The following is a 25122-nucleotide window of genomic DNA, read 5'->3' as shown; positions in this document are numbered from 1 at the left end:
GAACCAAGAGAGGACAAGAGCGGGCTGAAAAAGAGGGAAAGGGAGAAAGGAGAAGGGAAGCTAAAGGAAGAGACAGCGAGAGAAGGAGCAGGATAGAGGGAGGGGAGGAGAAGGGGCAGGAGAGATGGGGCAGAATCAGAGAGGGAGGGAGAGCAGCATCATGGGGGAGTCTAGCTGGGGGTCTCTATCATGCCTGTGGGCCCAGGTCCCAGCATAGAGCTAGGAGCCCCCGTTCAGGGCAACACTTGCAACCTCTCCCCCCACCCACCCCCCAGCATTCAGGTTCTGAATCCTCCAAACTCCCCTTTGGGGTCACAGCACTTGCTGGAGCTCCGATCCGTAACCGCCAGCCCAGGGGCCAAACGCCTCCTTGGCCCAGCCCTGCTGCAGCCAGTGCCGTTACACCAAGGAGCAAGCAGACTCAATGACTTCCCCCCCGGCAAGGGTGAACGTGGTTTTGAAAAAGTTGGTTTTGCAGCTACAGGGCAGCCTGAGCTCTGTACGGGGAACGGGGACGCTCGGCTGAGCCCAGGGGGGGCTCGAGACACCCAGCCCAGCGATTGTTTTCATAGCTGTTACCTACATCGGCAGCTCCGTGGGGCAGAGCCCATCTTCTTTCCAGGGCTTGTTCAGCACCTAAGGCACGGAGCCCAGGCCCAGGGCTAGGGCGACCGCGCTGCACATAATAAATAATAATCTATTCATCAGCCATATTCTCTCCCCCACCCCCACTCTGGTCTGACCTGCTCGTTGGGTAACCACCAGCCCCGCAATGGCTCAACAGTGGGTTGTTATCCAGGGCACGTTACAGACGGCGCCTGCCCTGTCTCGGGGTCACCTAGACTCGAGTTTTGCACCTCAAGCTCATTGATTGCTAGCTAAGCGAGGTGGCTAAAGGCTGACAGATACATCCATCGAAAGGATCTCCTGGAGACAGAGACATCAATGAATCATAACAACAGGCCACACTGGGGAAGGGTTATTACTGATCGTTATCACTTACCTGAGGGCCAAGCGGCGCATGGTGCTTCACCCAATACAGGAGGTGGGGTGACAAGGCAGGGCTAAGGATTATCTAGACCCAGGAGCGGCGCCAGGGTTTTTGCCGCCCTAGGCGGCAGCTCCTCCTCTGAAGCTGCGTTCTCGGCGGCGGGGGTCCTTCCGCTCCGGGTCTTCGGGGCACTTTGGCGGCGGGTCCCGGAGCGAGTGAAGGACCCGCCGCCGAATTTCCGCCCAAGACCCGGAGCGGAAGAAGCCCCTCTGGGCAGCCCTGGTTCTCGGCGGCGCTTCTGCGGCCGCTTTTCTTCCCACCCAGAGGAATCGCCACTGAAATCCCGCCGAGGGCCGCGAAATGCTGCCCCCCACATCCTGCCGCCCTAGGCGACCACCTAGGGTCGCCTAGTGGAAGCGCCGGCCCTGTCTAGACCAGTGGTCCGCAACCTTTTTCATCTGGCGGGCGCCAGACGACGAGCCACGGAGGACCGTGGCGGCGGACAAGCATCCGCCGAAATGCCGCCGACAAGCGGCAACGTCAATAGGCGTCGCCACCAAAATGCCGCTGAGAAACAGCTGCTTCTCGGTGGCATTTCGGCGGATGCTTGTGGGCGGGCCAGTACGTGGGCGCACTTAGATGCCCCGGTGGGCCCCGCGTTGGGGACCCTGATCTAGACCATCCCTGACAGGTGTTTGTCTAACCTGCTCTTAAAAATCCCCAATGATGGAGATTCCACAACCTCCCTAGGCAATTTATTCCAGTGCTTAACCACCCTGACAGGAATGTCCAACCTAAACTGCCGTTGCTGCAATTTAAGTCCATTACTTCTTGTCCTGCCCTCAGAGATTAAAAGAACAATTTTCTCCCTCCTCCTTGTAACAACCGTTTATGTATTTGAAATCTGTTATCACATAGGACTGTCCAGGGAAAGGAAGGATGGTCTAGTGGTTAGGGCACTACCTTAGGACTGGGTTCCACTTCCTGCTCCATCACTTCTCGGGTGACCTTGGGCAAGTCATCCAGGCTGTCTGTGCCTTGGTTTCCCCATCTATGCAGTGGGGATAACAGCACTGCCCTGCCTCGCATGGGGCTAGTATGGGTGAAGACATTAAAGACTGTGAGGCTCTCAGATACTGCGGTGATGGGGGATGGATAAATACCTAAGTTGGAGCCAACACTAAACAGGGCAGGAATGCAGCTAGGAGCTTTTGTAAAGGAACCAGGCAGAACACAAGAAGCACACTACTTACCTTACTGCAGGCTGGGAATGGGCTGCCTTATGGACACCTTAACAAAGTGTGGGAAGACACCCACTAACTAAACAGGAAGAAAGGGAGGGGTGGAGGATGGCTGCAACCCATAATACTCTGAGTTACCCAGTTAACCCCTTGACGACCACTTCACTACTGCCAACTCTTGCAATACGGGATATTTGTCTTAAAGCGCCAGCTCCTGGAGCCCTGTGATTTCTCAGTTTTTGTATTTTAAAAAGCAAGTTTCTAGCCATTGTGGTTGCAGAGAATAGCTGGAGAAAAAGACCTGAATGCATCCATCTGAAAGCAGAAGGCAAAGCAAAAAAAAAAAGCCCAACAATTATTGTGTTAAGATCCACATCATTTTCCAGCCAATCTCATGTGCCTGACTCATAATTTTGTAACGTTTGGGGCTGGCCCCATAGATGCCGAAATAAGTGTCAGGAAGAAGAACTAGTTGTGTCTGTATAGCGCCTTGCACAGCGGGGTCCTGGTCTGTGGCTGGGGCTTCCGTGCAATACTCATAATAAATACAGTAGAACCTCGATTGCCTGAACACCAAGCTTACAAACAACCAGTTACACAAACCGATTTTCCTGATAGCGAAAAAAATCACCTGACCAAAGCGATCCTGGTGAAGAAAAAGTCAACATCCCTCCCCATTCCGAAACCTCCAGTGCATTGGAAATCGCTTTGCAGCGGTTCAAAGGGCAAGAAGAAAGCGAGGCCGGTGCCCCGTCCTGCAATGCTGCATTGGACCTACTGTACGTTTCAAGACCTTCCGTTTTACGAACCTTTTGTTTTTCTGAACTCCTCAGTCCCCAACTGGTTTGTAAAATAGGGATTCTACTGTAGTAATAACTAATGCAGCTGAAAGAGAGAGGGACGGAAATGCACAGATCGATAGATTAGATACGGGGTGTAGGTGGGGACAGATAGATGGGTGTGCCTGGGAACGGCTAGCTAGCTAGATGTGTGTGCACAAGGATAGCTAGCCGTGTGTGCATGAGGATAGCGAGCTAGATGTGTGCACCTGGGAATAGATAGAGAGAGATTTGTGTGGATGGGGATAGATAGGTGGGTGTGCATGGAGGGAGACAGATAGATAGCTCGGTGTGTATGAATGAATAGATAGATAGATAGATAGATAGATGGGGTGGATGGGGATAGATAGATAGATAGATAGATAGATAGATAGATAGATGGGGTGGATGGGGATAGATAGATAGATAGATAGATAGATAGATAGATAGATAGATAGATAGATAGATAGATAGATAGATAGAGGGGCTGTGTGGGGATAGATAGATAGATAGATAGATAGATAGATAGATAGATAGATAGATAGATAGATGGGGTGGATGGGGATAGATAGATAGATAGATAGTGGGTGTGTAAGAGGACAGATAGATAGATAGATAGATAGATAGATAGATAGATAGATAGATAGATAGATAGATAGATAGATGGGGTGGACAGGGATAGATAGATAGATAGATAGATAGATAGATAGATAGATAGATAGATGGGGTGGATGGGGATAGATAGATAGATAGATAGATAGATAGATAGATAGATAGATAGATAGATAGATAGAGGGGCTGTGTGGGGATAGATAGATAGATAGATAGATAGATAGATAGATAGATAGATAGATAGATAGATAGATGGGGTGGATGGGGATAGATAGATAGATAGATAGTGGGTGTGTAAGAGGACAGATAGATAGATAGATAGATAGATAGATAGATAGATAGATAGATAGATAGATAGATAGATAGATAGATGGGGTGGACAGGGATAGATAGATAGATAGATAGATAGATAGATAGATAGATAGATAGATAGATAGAGGGGCTGTGTGGGGATAGATAGATAGATAGATAGATAGATAGATAGATAGATAGATAGATAGATAGATAGATGGGGTGGATGGGGATAGATAGATAGATAGATAGTGGGTGTGTAAGAGGACAGATAGATAGATAGATAGATAGATAGATAGATAGATAGATAGATGGGGTGGACAGGGATAGATAGATAGATAGATAGATAGATAGATAGATAGATAGATAGATAGATAGATGGGGTGGATAGGGATAGATAGATAGATAGATAGATAGATAGATAGATAGATAGATAGATAGATAGATAGATAGGGTGGATAGGGATAGGTGGATAGATAGATAGATAGATAGATAGATAGATAGATAGATAGATAGAGGGGGTGATAGATAGATTAGATAGAGGGGGTGGACAGGGATAGATAGATAGATTAGATAGAGGGGGTGAATGGGGATAGATAGATAGATAGAGGGGGTGAATGGGGATAGATAGATAGATAGATAGATAGATAGATAGATAGATAGATAGATAGATAGATAGATAGATAGATAGATAGATGGGGTGGACAGGGATAGATAGATAGATTAGATAGAGGGGGTGAATGGGGATAGATAGATAGATAGATAGATAGATAGATAGATAGATAGATAGATACTGTGTGGATTGGGATAAGTGAGTGTGCACGAGGATAGCTACCTAGCTGTGTGCACCGGGGAGGGCTACCTAGCACAGCATATGGCTAGGTTCATGGGGACCACAGCAGCATATGGCGAGCTGTCTGGGTACATGGGGACCTCAGCCGAGAGACAGGCAGGCTGCTAGCGGAAAGCAACCCAGCCAATCACATCAATCGCTGCAGCCCTGCTCCCTGTCTGGGCGGAGGGGGTCGTGCTGGGGGGAGCAGAGGCCCCTGCCCCCCTCCCCATTCCGGCCCGGGAAGCCACTAGCCAGCGGGCTCTGCGGGCTGCCCCGAGCTCGCCGCCTCGGTGAGCGGGGTTAGGCCGCCCCCTGCCGGCCCGAGCGGGGAAGGAGCCCCGGGCCCCCCGCCGCACTCCGGCCCCAGGAGCTCTCCGCAGGCAGCCCCAGCAAACAGGCTCCTTCCCTCCAAGGGCTCAGGTAGGTGCCGCCCGCCCCAGGGGCTCGCCCCGCCGCACGCGGGCCCGGGGGGGCTGGAGAAGCGGGGCGGGGGAGGGCAGGCTCCCGGGCTAGGCCCTGCCCCGGGGCTTTGCAACCAGGGAGGCGCTGCCCAGCGGCGGAGGGGCTCGGGCGGCTGCCCCGAGCCATTCCCCGGGGAAGGAGCGAGGGGAGCCGGGGCGCCCGCTCCCCCCTGCAGCGCTCGGGCAGCCCAGCTGGGGCCGGAGACCCAGCGCCCCCTGCTGCCGCGTCGGGACACGGCAGCGCCCCCTGCGGCATCGTCGGGACACGGCAGCGCCCCCTGCAGGCAAGCGAAGGCCCGGCCGCTTCCCCCTAGCGCGCCTGCTGCCGAGAGACTACAGCGCCCCCCGGCGGCAGCGCGGAGGCCTTACAGCGTTACCTGTTTGCGGGGGGGGGGACAGGGTGCAAGCATCCCCTCTGCTCCCCCAACCCAGGGGAAGCTACACAGCAGAGCCCTGCGCCCGTCCCCTCCGTGCTGCGGAAGGGCCCTTTGAGAGGGGTGTGGAGGGAGGGGGCTGGTTGGAGAGTCCCCCATCTTGTGTGGAATGGGATCCACACATCTAAATAGGTTCCCCGTTCACCTGTGCCCTGGGGTGGGGATGCAGCCTGGAGGGGACCAGTGGGTGAGCGTGTTCTGCCGTGTAGGGGATGATCTGGGGGCAGTGATGGCTCCCTCCCTTCCGAATGGGCTGGGGTGGTCTCCTAGTCTCGGCTTTCTTCCCACTTGTCGTTCTAGACCCTTGTTCTAGGTCACCATCCTAGATTGTCATCCTAGATTCCTTCTTCCAGGCTCTTTAGCCTTCTGCGCTATTGCTCTTCGTCAGGGCCAGGGCGTGCGTCCGTCAGGAGAACATGGACGAGCTGTGCTCGGGCGATCCTCCTGGCCTTGCTTTCTCCGCCTCGCGCCAGGGAACGGAGTCCAGCCCATCGGAAAAAGGCAGGCGGCTCTCCGAGACCTGGCCCCCGCCGTGCTGCCGCTGTGGCCCCAAACCCTGCTGCTTCTGCTGGTGCTGCTGCAGCAGCTGCTCAAGGTGACTGCTTGGGGCGGGGGGGGGGGGAGTGGCGCTGGAATAAGTTTTACAGTGGGGGGGCTGAAAGCCAGTGGTCACCAAACTTTTTACCTCGCGCCCCTGTCTGTGCCCCCTCGCCCCAGACCTTTTTTGCCTCTGTCTTCACAAACAAGGGCAGCTCCCAGACTGCTGGACTGGGCAGCACAGTATGGGGAGGAGGTGACCAGCCCTCCGTGGAGAAAGAAGTGGTTCGGGACTATTTAGAAAAGCTGGACGAGCACAAGTCCATGGGGCCGGATGCGCTGCTCTGAGGGTGCTAAAGGAGTTGGCAGATGTGATTGCAGAGCCATTGGCCATTATCTTTGAAAACTCATGGTGATTGGGGGAGGTCCTGGCTGACTGGAAAAAGGCTAATGTAGTGCCCGTCTTTAAAAAAGGGAAGGAGGAGGATCCGGGGAACTACAGGCCAGTCAGCCTCACCTCAGTCCTTGAAAAAATCATGGAGCAGGTGCTCAAGGAATCCATTTTGATGCACTTAGAGGAGAGGAAAGTGATCAGAAACAGTCAGCATGGATTCACCAAGGGCAAGTCATGCCTGACTAACCTAATTGCCTTCTAGGATGAGATAACTGGCTCTGTGGATGAGGGGAAAGCAGTGGACATGTTATTCCTTGACTTTTGCAAAGGTTTTGATACGGTCTCCCACTGTATTCTTGCCAGCAAGTTAAAGAAGTATGGGCTGGATGAATGGACTATAAGGTGGATAGAAAGCTGGCTAGATTGTCAGGCTCAACGGGTAGCGATCAAGGGCTCCATGTCTAGTTGGCAGCCGGTATCAAGCGGAGTGCCCCAAGGGTCGGTCCTGGGTCACTTTTGTTCAATACCTTCATTAATGATCTGGAGGATGGCGTGGATTGCACCCTCAGCAAGTTTGCAGATGACACTAAACTGGGGGGAGAGGTAGATATGTTGGAGGGTAGGGATAGGATACAGAGGGACCTAGACAAATTAGATGATTGGGCCAAAAGAAATCTGATGAGGTTCAACAAGGACAAAGTGCAGAGTCCTGCACTTAGGACGGAAGAATCCCAGACTAGGGACCGAGCGGCTAGGCAGCAGCAGAAAAGGACCTAGGGGTTACAGTGAATGAGAAGCTGGATATGAGTCAGCAGCGTGCCCTTGTTGCCGAGAAGGCTAATGGCATTTTGGGCTGTATAATTAGGGGCATTGCCAGCAGATCGAGAGACGTGATCCTTCCCCTCTATTCGGCATTGGTGAGGCCTCATCTGGAGTACTGTGTCCAGTTTTGGGCCCCACACTACAAGAAGCATGTGGAAAAATTGAAGAGTCCAGCAGAGGGCAAGAAAAATGATTAGGGGGCTGGAGCACATGACTTATGAGGAGAGGCTGAGGGAACTGGGATTATTTAGTCTGCAGAAGAGAAGAATGAGGGGAGATTTGATAGCTGCTTTCAACTACCTGAAAGGAGGTTCCAAAGAAGATGGATCTAGACTGTTCTCAGTGGTAGCAGATGACAGAACAAGGAGTAATGGTCTCAAGTTGTGGTGTGGGAGGTTTAGGTTGGATATTAGGAAAAACTTTTTCACTAGGAGGGTGGTGAAGCACTGGAATGGGTTACCTAGGGAGGTGGTAGACCTCCTTCCTTAGAGATTTTTAAGGCCCGGCTTGACAAAGCCCTGGCTGGGATGATTTAGTTGGGGATTGGTCCTGCTTTGAGCAGGGGGTTGGACTAGATGCAGGGCCGGCTCCAGGCACCCAGCCCACCAAGCTTGTGCTTGGGGCGGCACCTGCAGGGGGGCGGCGCGGCGCTCCGGCTCTGACCGCCGGGGAGAGCGGAGCCCTGGCCGGGCTCTCCGCCCTCCTCCCGGGGCTCCGGCCACCAGAGGAGCCGCGGTGGGCTCGGCGCCCTCCTCCCGGTGCTCCAGCCGGTCGGGGAGAGCAGCCCGCGGCCAAGCTCGGTGCCCTCCCCTGCCGCGCTTGGGGGGGGTGGCGGGGTGGCAGGAGGCTTTTTTGCCTGGGGCGGCAAAAAAGCCAGAGCTGGCCCTGACTAGATGACCTCCTGAGGTCCCTTCCGACCCTGATATTCTATGATTCTATGAAATGGGGCTTTTCCTCAGTATGGCTGAGCAGACACAGCAGGGAAAGGAGGGATACAGAAAATAGATGGAGCTGGCTCTGATGGAGCTCCCAAATTGACAATAATACCTATCTCTTATACAGTGCTTTTCCTCAGATCTGCAAGTGCTTTACCAAGGGAATCAATATCATTACCCCATTTAACAGATGGGGAAACTGAGGCACAGAGAAGGGAAGTGACCTGCCCAAGGTGACCTAGCAGAGACAAGAGTAGAACCCAGATTTCCTGCGCCTCCCCACTCCCGTCCAGGACTCCACCCCCAAGCCAGGCCACTTCCCTTATCAACAGAGTGATTCTCACCGTTTTGTTACTCCAACCCATAGAAATCTGCATGGCTCCTGGTCCACTTGGGAACCATGGTTAGGGCTTGGATCCTCCTTGTTCACACAGATAAAATGCCCCCGCCGCTCTTCACCACAAATTCTATGTCCATCTGTTTCAGGAGTCGGACGGAAAGAAGGAGACGAAGAGATGGGTTCGGGCACAAGACATCCAGCGTCTCCCAGCTGGAGATCCCCCCGCCCCTCGAGGAAAGGTGTGTCTGAGCGCCACCCAAAATGCACCACACAGGAAGACGGGATGGCCAAAAGCTGCAGCACAAGGAAGAACAATAAATGGCTCTTTTTAAAAAATTAAAGTCACCGGGGTTGGGGCTGAGCCGAGCCCCTGGGTCGGAACATGTGGGTTGTGGGAAACATTCAGATCGAGTCCAAAGGTTGAGGTCAAGTTGATCTCCCAGAAGCACTGTCCCGTGCACCTCCTTAGTTCTGGCTCTGCCACGGGAAAGAGTTGGAGATGATCTGGGGCAGCAGGGCCAGGGAGTACCACATGGTCAGCCCAGGAGTTGGGATAGGCATCTGAGCAGGTGGCTTAGACAGGGAGTTGGGGCAGGTTCTGCTCAGACAGAGATAAGTCAGGGATGGATAGCGGCCGGGGGATGGAGGAGTGGGGTGCTGAAAAGGGAACGTGTAGTTCAATTGCCAGGATTCTGTCTAGAGGTCACGTCTCTCTCTCGCTCTCTCCTCGTCTCCTAGGCTCACGCTGGAAGAAGCGTCCTCCTGGAAGCGCTCGTTTGATTGCGTGCTGGCGAGCCCGGCTGGCCGGAGCGTCTTCGTAGAGTTCCTGCGGACAGAGCACAGTGACGAGAACATGGCCTTCTGGCTGGCCTGCGAGGAGCTCAAGAGGGAGCAGAGCCAGGAGCAGGTCTGCGAGAAAGCCAAGAAGATCTACCTGGATTACATCTCCATCCTGTCCCCAAAGGAGGTAGGTCTGCCACAGCCCTGCTGGGAGGCAGCTCAGGGGACATCGCTCCAAGCTGATGCCCTCCCGTTGTGGTCACCTCGCAACGTAATGCAACAGCCAGGGAAACAAGGCCCTAAATGCAGGGCACTGCCTTGAATATTGGGGGAGGGCAGCATGGGGTGTCTCCTTGCAGCCACGCACCTGACGCCCCAGCAATGGGACCATCCCCACAGCAAGTGGTCCTCTGACATCAGCCAGCTGCGCTTCCCTGCAGCAGTTGCTCCTGGCTGTAGAGTTAGCCCCTACTTTATTTGGAATGGGCAGGTCCTTGAGTTAACTGTCATGGTCTCCCAGCCTCGCAACTAGCTGCTGGGCACGTTGGAACCATCTGCGCCAGTGCCCGAGACAGGCTGGGGTCTCTCCAAAGGGCTCTTGGCGGGGGCTTGGAAAGCCAGGGCATCCCAGCAGCACCGCTGCGTGAGGAGTCCTGGCCCCTTGCGTCAAGAACGTTGTTCATCGCCCTCTGCAGGTCAGCATCGATGCTACCGTGCGCGAGTCAATCAACAGTTCCCTGGCGAGGCCCAGCGCGCACATATTCAACGAGGCCCAGGCACAAGTCTATGCCCTCATGCACCGAGACTCCTACCCCAGGTTCCTGAGCTCACCACTGTACAAGTCGCTGGAGCAGAGACTGTCTGCCCTGACTTGTGACACATAGCAAAGCCCCTTGCATGCACGCACGCACATTTCAGGATACGGCCAGCTCCTTCAGCTTCATGCCAGCTCGTCAAGGCACCGGGGTAGACAGGACAGAGCCTCAGTTCTCTCTCTCCGTGGGTGAAGCCACTGGTGTTTTGATAGTGACACTGATCTAGAACTTATTCTAGTCTGTCTGAACCAAACAAGATGTAACTCATGCTGGGTTTGGGGAGGATTTCACTATGGCCTGTAGAGATGGGAGAGCCCGGGGTCCTAGAATTCAGAGCCTTTCAGAGCACTGCTTGTCCTAGAACTTGGATGGTATCTGAGCTGGCGTGGTTCTAGAGCGCAGGTGGTATGTGCGGCCTGGACCATGGTTCTAGAATGTGGATGGTCACAAGCTGGAGTGGGATCTACAGTGTGGCTTGTGTCTGATCTAGGAGTTCTACCACATGCCTTGTACATGAGTCTGGGCTTCTAGAACAAAGATCACATCTGATCTGTGATGGGTTCTAGACTGTGGAGCCTTCTAGAACTGTGGGGGCTTTTAGGATCGTGAATCTTCTAGAGCTTGAAGCTCTGTGTTTTTGTTTTAGGGATGAGAAAAATTCTCCACCCAAAATTAATTGTATTTCAGAATTTCTAAGAGTTTCGTAAGCATTTTTCCCACTTCTTTGAGCCGAGTCAACACGGCTCAGCTAGTCACTTAGTACTGGAGCAGGTCCCAGCTAGCCAGCACATTTAAAATCTGGCCAAGTAGCTCACAGGCCCAGCTCTAGCTGGTCACTAGAGAAGAGACTAACATTATTCTATTTATCAGTTGGAGCTGCAAACATATATTTTGTCCAGTGAATGCAAAAATAAAAAAATCCACCAGGGATTAATTAAAAAAAATTACTGGGCAATGACTTGGCTGGTACATACCAGACATTACTAGCCACTTGCTAGTCTTTAGGACCACATATGCAAAGGTGGCTACTTGTTTTGGGTGTCCGCCTTTAGCCACCTTGGGCATGACTTTCAGAGGCAGCGAGCCCCCAGAAATCTAATGGGAGTCACATGCACCCAGAGAAGCGTCTCAGAGGCATCTTGCGTTAGGTGCCCCAAAATGAAGCTGCCCCCTCCAAAAAATCCTGCCTGAAAATGTTGGCTATTTTAACAGCTCCTCTCATTGGCTCTACAAGATCAGCCTAAGGTATCTCTTGTGTTTTATGATTTGTGGCCAGTCCTATCTACCTCATTCTAAGAGACTGCAACTTCTACATGTCCAGGCCCTTGTTAGCGGACAGGACAGTGACTGTCTCCGCAATCTGTGTATATAGATATATATATATTTATAAATAAATATATACATAAAGAGAGCTGCTTATGTATGAAATGAGTCAGCAAATTATCTTTTTCCCTCAGGAGAGGCATTCCCATCACAGGTGCCATTAATAACGATCTCTCACTTTCATCCATAGAGCTCCAAGTGCTTGACAGAGGAAGAACAGAACCATTAGCCTTGCTTTGGAAGATGGGGGGAAACCGAGGCACAGAGCAGAGAAATGACTTGCTTAAGGTTGCAGAGCAGAGCCAGGACTAGAACCCAGGTTTCCTAACTCCCGCGCTGGTGCCCTAGCCATGGGACCATGCTGCCTCCGTTCATTGACACCTTTGGTCCAGCATTCCCCTTTCACTTATATCAGCATAATTCCAGTGGTGTCCCCGGGGTCCTGCTGGGCTACATGATGTCTCTGCCAGATGAGACCTTAACACTAGTAATACCCAGCTCTTCCCATCAGTAGATCTCAAAGCACTTTACAAAAATAGGTCAGTAGCGTTATCCCTATTTTGCCAGCAGGGAAACTGAGGCACAGAGCAAGGATGTGCCTTCCCAAGGTGACCCAGCAGGCCAGTGGCAAAGCCAGGAATAGCACGCAGGACCCATTAGCCCCAGTCCAGTGCTCTATCCCCTAAGTATAGAGATGAAGGCACAAATGGCTTGTGGTTTCAGATGCCTCCATTTTTGGGGTGCTCAGCTTGAGAACCCTTCAGAAAGCACTCGGCACCCACCTCTGAAAATATGGGTGCCCCATAGCAGACACCATCAAGCGAGGCACCCCCAGTCACTTACAAAAATGGCAACCCTAGGACCTGTTTGCTCGGCGTGAACAGTCAAGATCCCAGGGCACTTTGCTGCACAGTGGAGTAGACTTTGCTCTGAAGACCTTGGCCTAAATGACCCCTACTCCCAATGCTGTGTGCACTTGGCTGCTACCCTCCACCCCAGAGCTGGCTGCCTGTCTGCAGTTGGTGAAGGCATTTGGGCAGAAAGGCACTAGAGAGAGGTATAACATTACAATAAGAACAGCTAAGTCCCCAGCATGCTGGCATTAGAAAGCAAGGACACCCAGCCACGCTTTTTACACCTTTATTGCTCTAGCTGCAGATTCTCTCTCCCTTTCACCCCTTTTTGGGGTGGAGCGGGGACACGTTCTATCCTAGAGAGCAAACGAAGCTGGCTGATCCACACGCTGCATATGGCAGGGGACTAGCACCATGGGGCCCTGACTGATGGAGATAAAAGGATGAGAGCAGGCAGGCACCCAACCTGCCTGCACCGAGCCTGAAGTGGCTCATAGAGCAGAAGTGAGGTGGCAGGAGCTCTGACCCTCTGTCCCATCCCCCCCCCCCCCGCCCCCCCGTGCTTTCTCTTCTCCATCCTGCCGCTCCTCTACCCCATTCTAACTGCTCCTTCAGCCTGTAAGCATGGGCCCCCGTGCTTTCCACTCTCGCTAGGTGACGCTCAAAAGTCTCCCCAGTTCAGAGTGGTTAATCCCCCAAAAGTTTGGTGCTGAAGCTAGGAGGTGGCGCTGAATAACAGCTTCCCCCATGCGATCCCTGCTCCAGTCGGGTCAGGCGTACCGTTAAGAACAGCCTCCCGCGCATGGAATTTTCCATGGCCAGTCCCACCTGGAATCAGGATACACACAGGCAGTCGCCAAGAAAGGGCACAATTATTTACAACGAAGAGTAACTGAACTTTTGAGTGGGGGGGGGGGGGGGGTCGTGATATGGGTTAAAATCAGGTTCCAGGACCAAGTGTAGCAGGGAATTGGGGTCAAGTCTTTGTAATATCCAGTTAGCAGAAAACAAGTCACCAATGGGAAAGAGAGACACCCACAAACCAGTGCAGCTAAAGCCCGGTGCAGCTTCAGCTCCCATCTTCTCGGGCAGGAAAGGAGGGTCACTGGTTTTAAAACAGGAGTTCACTGTCATTCAATGGACTTCCCACTGAAGGGCAGGAAATCCCTCACTGGCTGGACGGAGGATTAATACTCCAGGACTCCACCACCGAAATGCCAGTGGAGGAGGGGTTAAAGGCAGCCCGTCTCCCTCCGTTAGCTGTTTTTGCAAGGGGAGTTTTGTGTTGTGACCACACTCAGGGAAAATACCCACATGTAAAGAGAAGTATCTGCCCTGATTTTGGGAAAAGGCACCCGCTGCTTCCTTTGCCATACAACTGCACCCGGATTCCCAGCCACCTTCGACCCCATTACAATTCCCCTCATCCACACACCGCAGAGCAGCCCGAGAGCCTGGTGAAGACAAGGGGAGCTGAGTGCGAACTATACAGGGTGTACATACCTAGTGGATCCTCTATGGAGAACTGCCCAGGGGAGCCAGAGAGCAGCCCATAAGGCTCTGCCTAAGGGTCTAGGGGAGCCCAAACAGCGTGGCCTTTGCCTGCGTGGGTGTCGCTTGTTGCCCCCAACAGCCCTTTATAATGGGGCTGAAATAAGGGGAGAGCTGGTCTCTTCTCATGGTACTTCCCTCATCCCGGAGCTGAAACTCCATGTGTTAGGAGACCAGCCTCCCAGCGGCCGGGCCCTGTATGTGCAGCATTACAAATACGTCCATGAGAAACAAACGACAGAAGCCAAGCATGCCCCTGTCGCAGCCCGGGGACCCGGGTCTCAGCCAGCAGGACAGCACCTGCTCCATCCCCGGAGCGGAGCATCTCCAGGGTGCTGTCACGGGCAGAGTGCAATGGGCTTTCGGTGGCCTGTGCGAGGACTGAGGCTGACGCAGCCCCGGAGAGCAGTGCTGAGTGGGCCTTCCAGATCGGAGTGGGCAGAGGGGGGTAGTTGGGCGTCTTCCCTCCGAGAATGACGATTTGAGACACACCAGCCTGTGGAGTACCCTGGGCAGGGGATGGCAGGAAGCCTCTGGCTCCGAAAGCGAATGCTGCCTGGGATTCGGAAAGCCTCATTGTCTTAGCCACGCCCCCGCGCGTAACAGGGAGATCCACCTGGACTGACGCTCATGAAAACAAACCGGGGTCCGCTTAACCCGGCCAATGAAAGGGACGAGCACGTGCGACTGGGCTGGGCACCTCGGCTGCTGCTAGGTTACTTCCTGGGAGCTCAAAGAACAACACCCCAAAACCTCTGGCAGGGCAGATTTCCCCTGGGCTCTGTCAGGCTCCAAGCACCCATTGCTTCCTCCAGGGAGATGGACTAGAACGACCTAGCAGGTCCTTCCGGTCTAGGGTTCCAATGATCACTCCAGTCACAATATATACATCAGAACAGAGGAGTCTCCTAGTGGCTGCCACCCTGGCATCGCACCTTCTGGGCTTGAGGCTCGGGTACCCCTAACGCCAAACAATCCCTCCCTCTAGCCACCGAGTGAACCCTCATTACATTCGCGGGAGCCAATAGGGAGGGACTTTCAGCTCCTCTCTCAACAGGTTAGTTCTCTTCCCTTCCCCTCCCCCCTCCCACCCCTCAGTTTCAAATTTGGATGGTCAGAGCTTCTCCTTTGCCGTCAGGCTGCATCGTCTCCGCGGGTGGCCCGGGTGCAACCAGGAGCGGCCTCAGCAGAACTGGAAGACAAGCAAGTCAACACAGGAGGAAACAAGTTAGTGACTCCTCTCCTGCTGGGGCTATCTAAGTTTCTAGCAACGATGCCACTGAAGAGACCAGGGTGGGTTCAGGAGTGGGCTCACGTTGACGGAGGGTGCAGAGAGAGCGAGCGATTTAGAAAGCCAGGAGGACACTTGTTGGTGTATTTTAGGTTGGAGGGGGATGAAAAACAGGCATTGGGTTCTAGAGTACACAAGGCACAGGCCTGTGTTGGTGCTGTGTTCTAGAATGGGTTCTCCACCTTTTTCTTTCAGAGGCCCCCTCCAACAGGTTATAAAATCTCCAAGGCCCACAACAACTTTTTTCTGCATATAAAAGCCAGGGCCTGCGTTAGGGAGCAGCAGGCAAGGCTACTGCCAAGGGCCCCACACCACAAGGGGCCCCGCAAAGCTAAGTTGCTCAGGCTTTGACTTCAGCCTCAGGTGGTGGGGTTCAGGGCCCTGGGCTTCAGCCTCGCATGGCGAGGCTTTGGCTTTCTGCCCTGGGCCCCAGCGAGTCTAACAGTGGCCCAGTTTGGTGGCTCCCCTGAAACCCGTTCACAGCCCCACCAGTGGGCCCCGGACCCCTGGTTGAGAACCACTGTTCTAGAGCACATGATGCATGAGAAGGAGAAGTGGATGTGGCATTCTAGAGCACAGAACCAGAGAAATGGGTGCTGTGTTTTAGAGCACATGCTACACAGGGAGGAGATGTGGATACAACGTTCTAGAGCACGGCACCAGAGAAACGGGCGCGGTGGTCTAGAACATATAACTCATAGGGCGGAGATGTATATTCTAGAACACTGTGGTGGGCATGGGTGAAACGGACACTATGCTCTAGAGCAATTGCTCTGTCTCCCCCGCGAGGGAGAGCCATGAGTACAGACCTTCCAGCGGTTCCCGCACTCGTTACACAGCACGAACGTTGTCATGGGTTCATCGGCGCTACGCGTCTGGACCTACGGAGAAAACCAGCCACGCAGACTCAACAGGGAGCATGAAAGTGTCTGCGCTGAGTCCTTCTCAGTCCTCTGAGGAAATGGGCATTGGGAATAGAGGGGGAGGGAATCCTTGCAGACGCAATGAGAACCGCCCCGGACCGTCCCCAAAACTCAGTCCCCCACCAAACCACAAACCAGTTCCCATATCTGAAAAGTTCCTTTAATCTTCTTCTCCCTCCCTGTTATTTCTGATCGTGCTGCACATGCTGCCTCTGCTCCTCCCTGCGTCTCGGCCCCAAGCAGATGCAGGAAGTAGTGGAAATCCCACAGAAAAGTGGAATCCTCCCCTAAATTCCAGCCCAGGCTTGCAGGCGCAAGAGGCCTGGATAAGGACTTGCGCTTTGGGGCGGTACGGCAAAGCGAGCTGAACCTCCAGGAGCCACCTCCCCGCAAGGAAACAGATGCAGTCCAGGGGTTGAGTGACATGAGGGGCAATGGTCTTCTGCTGATCTCTGGGCTAAGCCTCCTAAGGGTGCAGGGACATGACTCGTCACAGTAAAGTAGAATCCTGGTTGGAAGGTCCCAAATTTCTCTGGACTATCAGACAAGCAAGACTCGAAGGCCAGAAAGTCGATGGGGAAGGAGACCAGCTTGGAGACCATTAGACAGGGAGGTCTGTCAATGGGGGTTCAGGTAAGCAGGACCCCACTGTATTTCCAGGTGGCTAAGAGCCCTTAGCTATGGCTGATATTGATGGCCCTTGGCATCTTCTGAACTTGCTGCAAGTCAGAGTGGGCTAGCCAAGTTCTCTGCACTGACCCTGGAGACGGCCACTCAAAGCCATCGCTCTGGGCTGGAGGCCCCCTGCCCAAGGTGCCCACCTGGTTGTAAGTGCAATTCTTCTTCTTGCACTTGCCGCACTGGAAGAGGTCCGTGGTGGTGCCCCCGGTCTTTGCCATCTGATGCTCCCGGATGGCTTCTAGGGTCATGGCGTTCCTTAGCTCCTTCAGTTCGTCGCTCGCCATCTCCTGCAATGGGTCGCAGCACCCAGGTCAGAGCTACAGAGGCCAACAGGTATTTCTACTCCCATCATTTTCTTACTCCCAGGTTCCCGCTCCCCGTGCCCGCGCGCGCACACACACACACACACACACACACACAACCACCATCTTGGCATCTGAAATCAGACGGGAATCTTCTTGCAATCCACCAGCCGCACGACCTCGCTGAGGGCCTGTGCAAGTGCGAGCCCGAGAGCCTTGGCTGGGCCGAGACCTCTCACTCCTGACACGTGACGTTCCCTGCTATCCCAGTCCTGGGTCCCCACGTCCCCTTCCCAACGCACTCCCGCGGCCGCCCCAATCCTGCAAGCTTCCCCACCACTCTGCGCACGTGCCTCCAACCCAAGCTGCAGCCACGCGCTGCTATTCCAGCCTGGGGCGCCTCACGCCCCGCTCTGCTGACGCTCCTCAATCCTGTCCTCCGGCCTCCTTGCTAGTCCAGTCCTGAGCTCTGCTGATGCCCCAGAACTCTGACCTGCAGCCCCCCTGCTATTCCAGCCCTGGGCTCCCCCCACAGCACTGCCAATGCCCCTGAACCCTGCCTTGCAGCCCCAACCCCCACTATTCCACCTTGTGACACTCCTGGGCAGAGAAAGCAAACTACACTTGGATGTCGCAGTGTGTACAATGACAATCGGCCTTGTTTCCACCGAACGTGGGATGTCCAGCCTGAGCTCCAGAAGGGAGAGGGTGCTGCTCATCTCCCCGCTCCCTCCGCCCCCGCCGCAACTGTCCTCAATCTGCATGGGGGATGCCGCTGAGCGACGTGGGCAACTCCCTCTCACCACTTCTGGCAGGCTGCCTCCGCCAGACTCAGCAATGCTACCTGTGACGTGTACTGCGCTGGCCTCCCTGCTCTTCCTACTAGCCTACAGCAGTCCCAGTGCCCCCGGGCCTGCCGCCTCCTATCTCAGCAGCGTCCTCCCCTACTGCTAAGCTCTGCCCGATTCCCATCAGCGATAGCGCAGACAGAAATGATCTCTCACGGCCCCAATTCTTCTCTGAGTCAGTCACCGGGCATCCCCCTCCCGTCACACCTCCCACCCCGTTACTCACCTCTGCCGTCATCCTAGCAATGAGGCTGGGGGAGATGGCTCCATTCAGCACGTTCCTCCGCAGGTTGGGGTTCTTGGGGTCCTTCAGGTTACTGATCCTGCTCCTCACGCGGTTGCGGTACTTCATGTCCGTGCTCTTCAGCTCTTGGAAGATATGTGGCACCGTCAAGGAATAAGAACCCAAGGGTAACAGGACACCGCAGTGGTGGGTTATGAATGTACAGGTATCAGTGGATACCCTTAGAGAGGCCCATCTGGGCTTTGGGACACCCGGAGAACCAGGCCATGCTCTAGGGTTTCGTGGGAACATCTTCCAGGGTTTCTACCTCCCTAGGTTTTGCTTTGGACGTTTGGGTTCAAACAACCCCTAGAACTCAGGCAAAGCTCCTTAGATTCCTGTGGCTTTGATGCCAAGCCCCGGCTGGACCCCAGGCACCTAGGAAATGGACCCAGAGTCGCCTTCATTAAACCTCAACTGAGATTTGAGTTTGTATTGGAGACCAGTGATTTTGGGGCCGGCCCTGCTCCTGTTGAAATCAAGAATGTTTTGCCAGCAGGATCCAGTCCTCCCGCTTCTCACTAATCTCTCGTCTATTACAGTAGCTTCCCTGTAAGGTACAACCTCTCCTCCACAGCAAGTGCAGGAGAGGGCAAGCCACTTCACTTCACCCTGCGGACGCTGAAATGGAATGCTAAAATGCATTGCACCGTTCAGCCACGAGGTGGCGATGTGCGGAACATACCTCATCTGAGCTCACTGAGTGCATTAAGGCAGTGGTTCTCAAGCAGGGGTCCGGGGCTCCCTGCGGGGCCGCGACGTTTCAGGGCGTCCACCAAGCAGGTCCAGTGTTAGACTAGCTGGGGCCCAGGGCTGAAAGCCAAAGCCTCATCGCATGGAGCTGAAGTCCAGGCCCCTGATCCCTGCCACATGGGGCTGAAGCCTGAGCAATGTAGCTTTGTGGGAGCCCCTGTGGAATGGGACCCCAGGCTTGCTACCCCCTAACACCGGCCCTGGCTTTTCTCTGCAGAAAACCGGTTACTGTGGCACAGGTGGGCCGTGGAGTTTTTATAGCATGTTGGGGAGGCCTCAGAAAGAAAAAGGTTGAGAAGCCCTGTTTTAATGGACGTTACAGCGAACGTGGTGGATCTCCCTGGGAAGGAAGCTTACGACAGTACAGAAGCCTGACCGGCTAATAACAGCTCTGCAACCGACTTTGTGTAGCAGAAAGAGAGAGCCTGAAACACGAGGCCTGAACTCAAGTCGTGGTCAAGCCTTGCTGATACAAAGCAAAGTTAGAAACAAAAGTCGGGTTGTGAGCCGAAGTCAGGCGCTGTTACAAAACATGCCTGCTTGCAAGCTCACAGAACCTGGCAAGAACAGGGCTGGCATTGCAAAAACACACACATTCCTAGGAAGTGCCAGGCACAGACACTCACCCAAACACATTCCGGAAGGGTGGTACCAGACCACCCCGATACAGGTTTATGGTGCAAACACACTCCGCAAAGATGATACAGGGTCACCCTGACCCCCTCTTAAAGATAAGGCTAGGATGACAGCGTGATGGATAGAGATGTTTTGATCGAACCCAGGTGTACAAGACAAAGGGTGGGAACTAACCACGTCAGGGGGCACTCCGTAACTTGCTTCTATCGGTGTATAAAAGTAGGGTCACAGAGGGTGTGTCTTTGGCCAGCTGAGAGGGGAATGGAAAGTCCCAGCATTCCCTGAGTCCACTGCATTGGGCATACATGTGCTAGCGTCACTGTAGGCCAGGGGTCGGCAACCTTTCAGAAGTGGTGTACCGAATCTTCATTTATTCACTCAAATTTAAGGTTTCGCGTGCCGGTAAATCAGCTCGCTTGCTGCCTTCAGCACGAGTGCCATAGGTTGCCTACCCCTGCTGTAGACATTGACCCAGGGAGCTAGGACCGGGCTTCATTGACAATAAACCTGGCGGGTGCCTTCGCTTACAAATCCAGTCTTGTGGTCTTTGTGGGCAGTTCGCTGGAGGTCTGCTGTGGCGGGTCTCTGCGCAGAGCTGGGACAGCACACGCTGGAAACTCACGCACGCCGCCAGCGACAGGGAATACATGACAGAAGGCGCTCTTGGGATTACCTCCATGCCGGCTTGCAACGGGCCTTTATATGATAGGCCGCCAACACAGCCGAACTGTTGCATCCACAGCCCGATAGCGCCCTGGGGGCAGCTTCTAGGAGGGACTGAGTACCCACAACTCCCATTGACCACAGTGAGAGTTCTGGGGGCATGGGAGTAACCCACTGGTGTGTTACATGCCCCCCTGCAGGTGTATGGGTCTGGCTACCCTGCAATCAGAGGTGTGAGTGCAGCGCGTATACCCAGACCCGCGCCAGCCTGGATCAAAGTTAGTAGAATAACAATAGCAGCGAAGCCCCAGCTGCCTGGGTAGTGGCCTGGGTGTGTACCCAGGGGACTGGGTGGGCAGGGGTAGCTCCTGCCACCATCCAGGCTGCCACGGCTTCCCTCCTGTTGTTACTCGAGCCTTGGGTGAGTCTCCTGGTGCTGTAGTCACACCTCCCGGGTGCAGCAGAGACCTACCCGGCGACTTTAGCCGCGGTGCCTGCTTAGAGCGTCACGCAGTCACAGCTGCCATCAGCGGGGGTTCCCAAGCTGGCTCCCCTCCTTATAAAAGGGAGAGGCCAGCCGGCAGGGCGTTCCCTGCGGGGGCTCCAAGACTCTGGATTTTGCTCCCCACCTTGGTCTGAAACAGCCTGACTTTGGGCACGCAGCAAGATTCCCGGGTTGGAAAGGGCTGAGGGTACGCGAGGAAAGGGAGGGAAGGTGCCTGCGGAGGTGTCTGGCCGGCTGCGTCTCTGCTGAAATGATGCTGGGGTTTATCGTTTTGTGAGTGGTGCGTTCGGCGCTCCGGAGCCCGGGACAGGCATTGGCTTTGTTCATTTATATCTAGCTAAAAAATGCAGTGGGGGAGACCGTGGGTTGCAGCCCCGCCAACAGGCCCAGAGGAGCCGGGCTGCCCTTGGATTCCGGCTCAGTCCCCAGTAGCAAGGCAGGCGAACCGAGCCGCAGCCCAGCCAGCCAAAGGATATGATCTTCGATTTCAGAGGCCATCTTGTCACAGTTGACTCCAAACTGTTTGTAATCATCTAAAGTGGGGGAGAGCGAGAGAGAGGGGTGAGCACACTTCCGAACCCAGAGAACGTGCCGAAATCAAAGCAGAATTCAAAGAAATCACTAATTATCGACATAACAAGCTTGACACTGAAACCGAATTCCTTCACAATGATTTGTATCCCTTCCGTTGATTACTGTAGGGTTGCCTGCGCGCCCCTGGGCCATACCCAGTTTGTTCATGCGGGGTCGCTTGTGAGCAGCGAACGATAAATGATTATCATAGGCTTATTCACAAGTACCACGCAGGTGCGTTATTGTAGGGTTGCTTATGCACTCCAGGCCACGCTCACTGGGTTGTTATTGTAGGGTTGCTCTGAGAAGGGCTGACCCGCTGGGTTGTTTTAAACACATAAAGCAAACCACACAGCGTTGGCAGTTTGCACAGAGATGTAAGGGAGGAGCCAGGAGGTTAAATTTTGGTCCTACCAGCAGTAGGCACATGGCAAGGCATGACCTGGTGGAAGCCGATTGGGTTACACCCGGGAGAAATTTGGCCCAGTGGGTTTTTTGCAATGAGCAGCTAAACCAATCATCAAAACCGCCAAAGCGCCCAGTAGTGACTGGCTCCTACTCGGGTCACAATCCCAGCCCTTGTTCCCGCTCTGACCCCACCCAGCGAAAGGGACGCCTCAGAATCAGTCCTCCCTGTAAGCCTCCCCAGGTGACGGCCCCTTCCCCTCCCGGGCCACTCCCAGCCCCCTCTCACCATCCATTTTCAGGGCGGCCGAGATCATCTCGACGCACTTGTCCCGGACCGAGTCTCCCGTGAGGTAGCAGGAGGCCAGGAAGCAGATGGTCGGTGCGAACGTGGGACTCGAGGGGCTGCTGGGAGTCTTGGGGGTCTCGGGTTTGGATCTGGCGCTGTTGGGCCTGGAGAGGACAGACAGGCGGTCACCCCGGGAAGCCACAAGAAAAGGCACCTTCCTTGCTAGCCCTAACCAGAGGAGGGGCTCCCGGCACTACCCGAAGCATCTTCACCTGCAAGGGGTCCCTCTGTGTGACACTTACCTCCACTCCCTAGGAGCCTCTCTACTCACCGCCCCCCCCCCCCCGCCCACTGGCTGCCTGTAGCCCCCAGGTGCTGCTCTCCTCCATATGGGCAGAGGGAGCGTCTTCAGACCTCCAAGCCCCACGGCCCCTCCATCCCATGCTGCCATGGGGCCGTCCCCATACCACTAACCCCCCTGCAAACTCCATCCATCCCACAGTGGCCTGGGGACATCTTCTGACCATTCTCCTGCTCATGGGCCTTAGAAAGGTCCATCCACTGTGGGTATTTACCCCCACTCCCTTACAAGCTGAGAATCTGGAATGTGTTTGTCCTCCCTACACCTTTCTCGGGTCGGCCAGGGCTTTTATCCCCATTGTACAGATGGGGAACTGAGGCACAGAGAGATTAAGACTCAGATCCTCCGAGGTGTTTAGGTGCCGACCTCCCACTGGTTTCAATAGGAGTTAGATGCCTAAATATTTTGGAGGATCCAGGCCTAAGTGACTTGCCCAAGGTCACATGGGCAATCTGTGGCAGACAGGGACTTGGATCCTAGCTATCCTGGGTCCCAGGCTACTGCTCTAAGCATTGGGCCACTGATAGTGGCTGTCCTCCAGCATCATCTCCACGAGGCTTTCCCACCCTCCCCTACCTTTCCTCTTTGCCATCACTGGAGTTCTTCCGAGAGCCGGGGGGAGAAGCTGCTGGGTTGGAGCCTGTAGAGGGTCTCCTGGAATCGAAACAGAGAGAGGCAACAGTGTGTGTGATGCCAGCAGAGAGAGGAGGAGCAAGGGTTGAGGTTCTTCTGGGGACCCCAGCAATAGATCTGTAACATGCTTGGACACCCCGGTGATGGGCATGGTCTAAGCACCCAGGACAGAGGTGGTCAGGGATGAGATCGTCTGGTGGGATATCAAACGCTCAGCGCTAACGGCCTGCTCCAACCTCCTCCGAACGCAGCAGGCGTCTTTCCACTGACTTGCATTGGCGTTGGCTCAGACCCTCAGTGTGCAAAGGCCCCTGTGCATTGTGGGATCTGAGGTGACAGCCTTCTACGGCCAGCACGCGATGCCTTCCAAGCCCTCAGCGAAGGGCGTTGGGTCTCTTGGGGCAGGTCTGCACTGTAAATAAACATCCGCGGCTGGCCCGTGTCAACTGACAAGGCTCGGCTGCGGGGCTATACAATTGCAGTATAAATGTCTGGGCTTGGCTTAGAGCCCAGGCTCTGGGACATCCCCCCAGATGGTCCCAACACCCAGGCTCCAGCCAGAGTCCAAACGTCTGCACCGCAATCCAACAGCCCCGCTGCCCCAGCCAACTGACATGGGCCAGCCACAGGTGTTTCCATTGACACAGTGGAGGCATACCCCTGGGGATAAGGCCCAGGGCCAGGGCTGTTTCAGACAATGCTGAAACAGAGGGGTACAGGTCATGGACGCCCCAACTCTGCAAGGCCTATGTGATGTGTACGGCCTCCTGCTGGCTGAGAGCTCCGCTCTGCCATGACAGACGGAGCTCCCTGGGGGAATCAGCAAGTCATGACCTTCATCGTGGCTTCCCTGCCTCCTCCGGTTCTTTCTAGACTTCTGGCTGGTGCCCAGCCACATGGTATCCAAGAGCCTTCTAACAAGGAACCTCCATCCAGATGTCTTCTAACTCACCCTACCCACTCCAGTTCTGGAGCCGTCCCGGGTAGGGCAGAGTGACCAGCCGGCGCACAGAGCTCCATAACGCACAGGGGACACGCATCCCCTACATAGGACCTCAGAATCCCACCTTCCTTCTCCTGCAGTAGATCCCCCGGAGGACAAGAAGTACTGGAGGTAGGATAAGAAGTAAGGGGCGTAATCTGCAGCAAGGGAGATTTAGCTTGGATACTAGGAAGAACTTTCTAACGGCACGAGGAGTTAAGCTTTGCAACCGGCTTCCCGGGGAGGCTGTGGAATCCCCGTCATTGGAGGTTTTCAAGAACAGGTTAGACAAACCCCTGTCAGGGCTGGTCTAGGTTTACTTGGCCCTGCCTCTGCATAGGGATGCTGGACATGATGACCTCTCGAGGTCCCTTCCAGCCCTGCATTTGTCTGATTCAGCAGGGTGAGATCCCAGCCATCAGTGGGGTGGCTGGAAGAATGAGCCTCCCCCTTACCTCTCCACTGATGGTCTCTTCTGAGGGGAGGAAGAGGAGGAGGCAGTGGTGACGGTGGAAGATCTTGAGTCTGCAGAATCTCTCCTGAAAGAGAAGTGGGGGTGGAAGGGCCATGTCGTAAAGCGCAGAGAACAGGGATTCAGGAGGGAAACACCCAGAGAACCAGGGGGCACATGGGGCCTGGTAATCCTTAAAGAGGGCATTTACTGCTGAACGGGGCATCCTGTCCAGGGCTTGCAAGAAAGCACAAGGAGAAAGCAGGTCACTGCCATGTGGAGGAGGTGGTGGCAGATGGAAGGCGCCTTGTTTTGAGCTGGGCAGACCACTCGTCCAAAGACAGAGAAGCAAAATGTGCCACAATCCAGCCACAAAACACCTACCTCTCTTTCTTGCCGTCCGAGTGCGACTTTTTAGAGGTGGCGGGAAGAGCCCTGCAGTCGCTGGTCTCCCTTCGTAGGGAAAACACACAGAGAGGAGAGAGATTAGCTCAACTGAGATCCCGGCA

General features: G+C 54.6%; 2 protein-coding genes across 4 annotated transcripts in view; one reads left to right on the top strand and one right to left on the bottom strand.

Moving 5' to 3' along the window:
• The first annotated feature begins 5071 nt into the window (after positions 1-5071).
• Positions 5072-10506, top strand: LOC101938884 (regulator of G-protein signaling 20-like). Of its 2 annotated transcripts, none has more exons than XM_065577024.1 (5): positions 5072-5208; positions 6072-6278; positions 8858-8950; positions 9450-9678; positions 10187-10506. In XM_065577024.1, the coding sequence occupies exons 2-5, from the start codon at positions 6100-6102 to the stop codon at positions 10373-10375; spliced, it is 690 nt and encodes a 229-aa protein (XP_065433096.1). In that variant the 5' UTR covers positions 5072-5208; positions 6072-6099; the 3' UTR covers positions 10376-10506. The 2 variants fall into 2 exon arrangements, with proteins under 2 accessions (XP_065433096.1, XP_065433095.1); XM_065577023.1 differs by having other exon boundaries at positions 5077-5208; positions 6037-6278.
• Positions 10507-12755: 2249 nt separating this feature from the next.
• TCEA3 (transcription elongation factor A3) overlaps positions 12756-25122 on the bottom strand; it is a 29918-nt gene continuing 17551 nt past the window's right edge. For both annotated transcript variants that reach the window (XM_065577021.1, XM_065577022.1), the window contains exons 7-15: positions 24998-25066; positions 24618-24701; positions 23124-23201; positions 22187-22350; positions 21397-21452; positions 18306-18461; positions 17070-17216; positions 16135-16206; positions 12756-15226 (exon numbers count right to left, since the gene is read on the bottom strand). In XM_065577021.1, coding sequence (XP_065433093.1) covers positions 15218-15226; positions 16135-16206; positions 17070-17216; positions 18306-18461; positions 21397-21452; positions 22187-22350; positions 23124-23201; positions 24618-24701; positions 24998-25066 — 835 coding nt within the window. In that variant the 3' untranslated portion in view covers positions 12756-15217. The remainder of the gene's footprint in view (positions 15227-16134; positions 16207-17069; positions 17217-18305; positions 18462-21396; positions 21453-22186; positions 22351-23123; positions 23202-24617; positions 24702-24997; positions 25067-25122) is intronic.

Source organism: Chrysemys picta, chromosome 23, assembly GCF_011386835.1.
Source record: "Chrysemys picta bellii isolate R12L10 chromosome 23, ASM1138683v2, whole genome shotgun sequence".
NCBI classification, from domain to species: domain Eukaryota; kingdom Metazoa; phylum Chordata; order Testudines; family Emydidae; genus Chrysemys; species Chrysemys picta.
The sequence above is the reverse complement of the archived record's forward strand: the minus strand, read 5'-3'. Positions and strand labels throughout refer to the sequence as shown.

What these genes read in the sequence shown, in the direction of transcription:
- LOC101938884 (XM_065577024.1), top strand. Translation starts at nt 6,100, where the DNA reads ATGGACGAGCTGTGCTCGGGCGATCCTCCTGGCCTTGCTTTCTCCGCC. An exon ending in TGCTGCAGCAGCTGCTCAAG is followed by an intron (nt 6,279 to 8,857) that starts GTGACTGCTTGG and finishes CATCTGTTTCAG; the next exon opens with GAGTCGGACGGAAAGAAGGA. An exon ending in CCATCCTGTCCCCAAAGGAG is followed by an intron (nt 9,679 to 10,186) that starts GTAGGTCTGCCA and finishes CGCCCTCTGCAG; the next exon opens with GTCAGCATCGATGCTACCGT.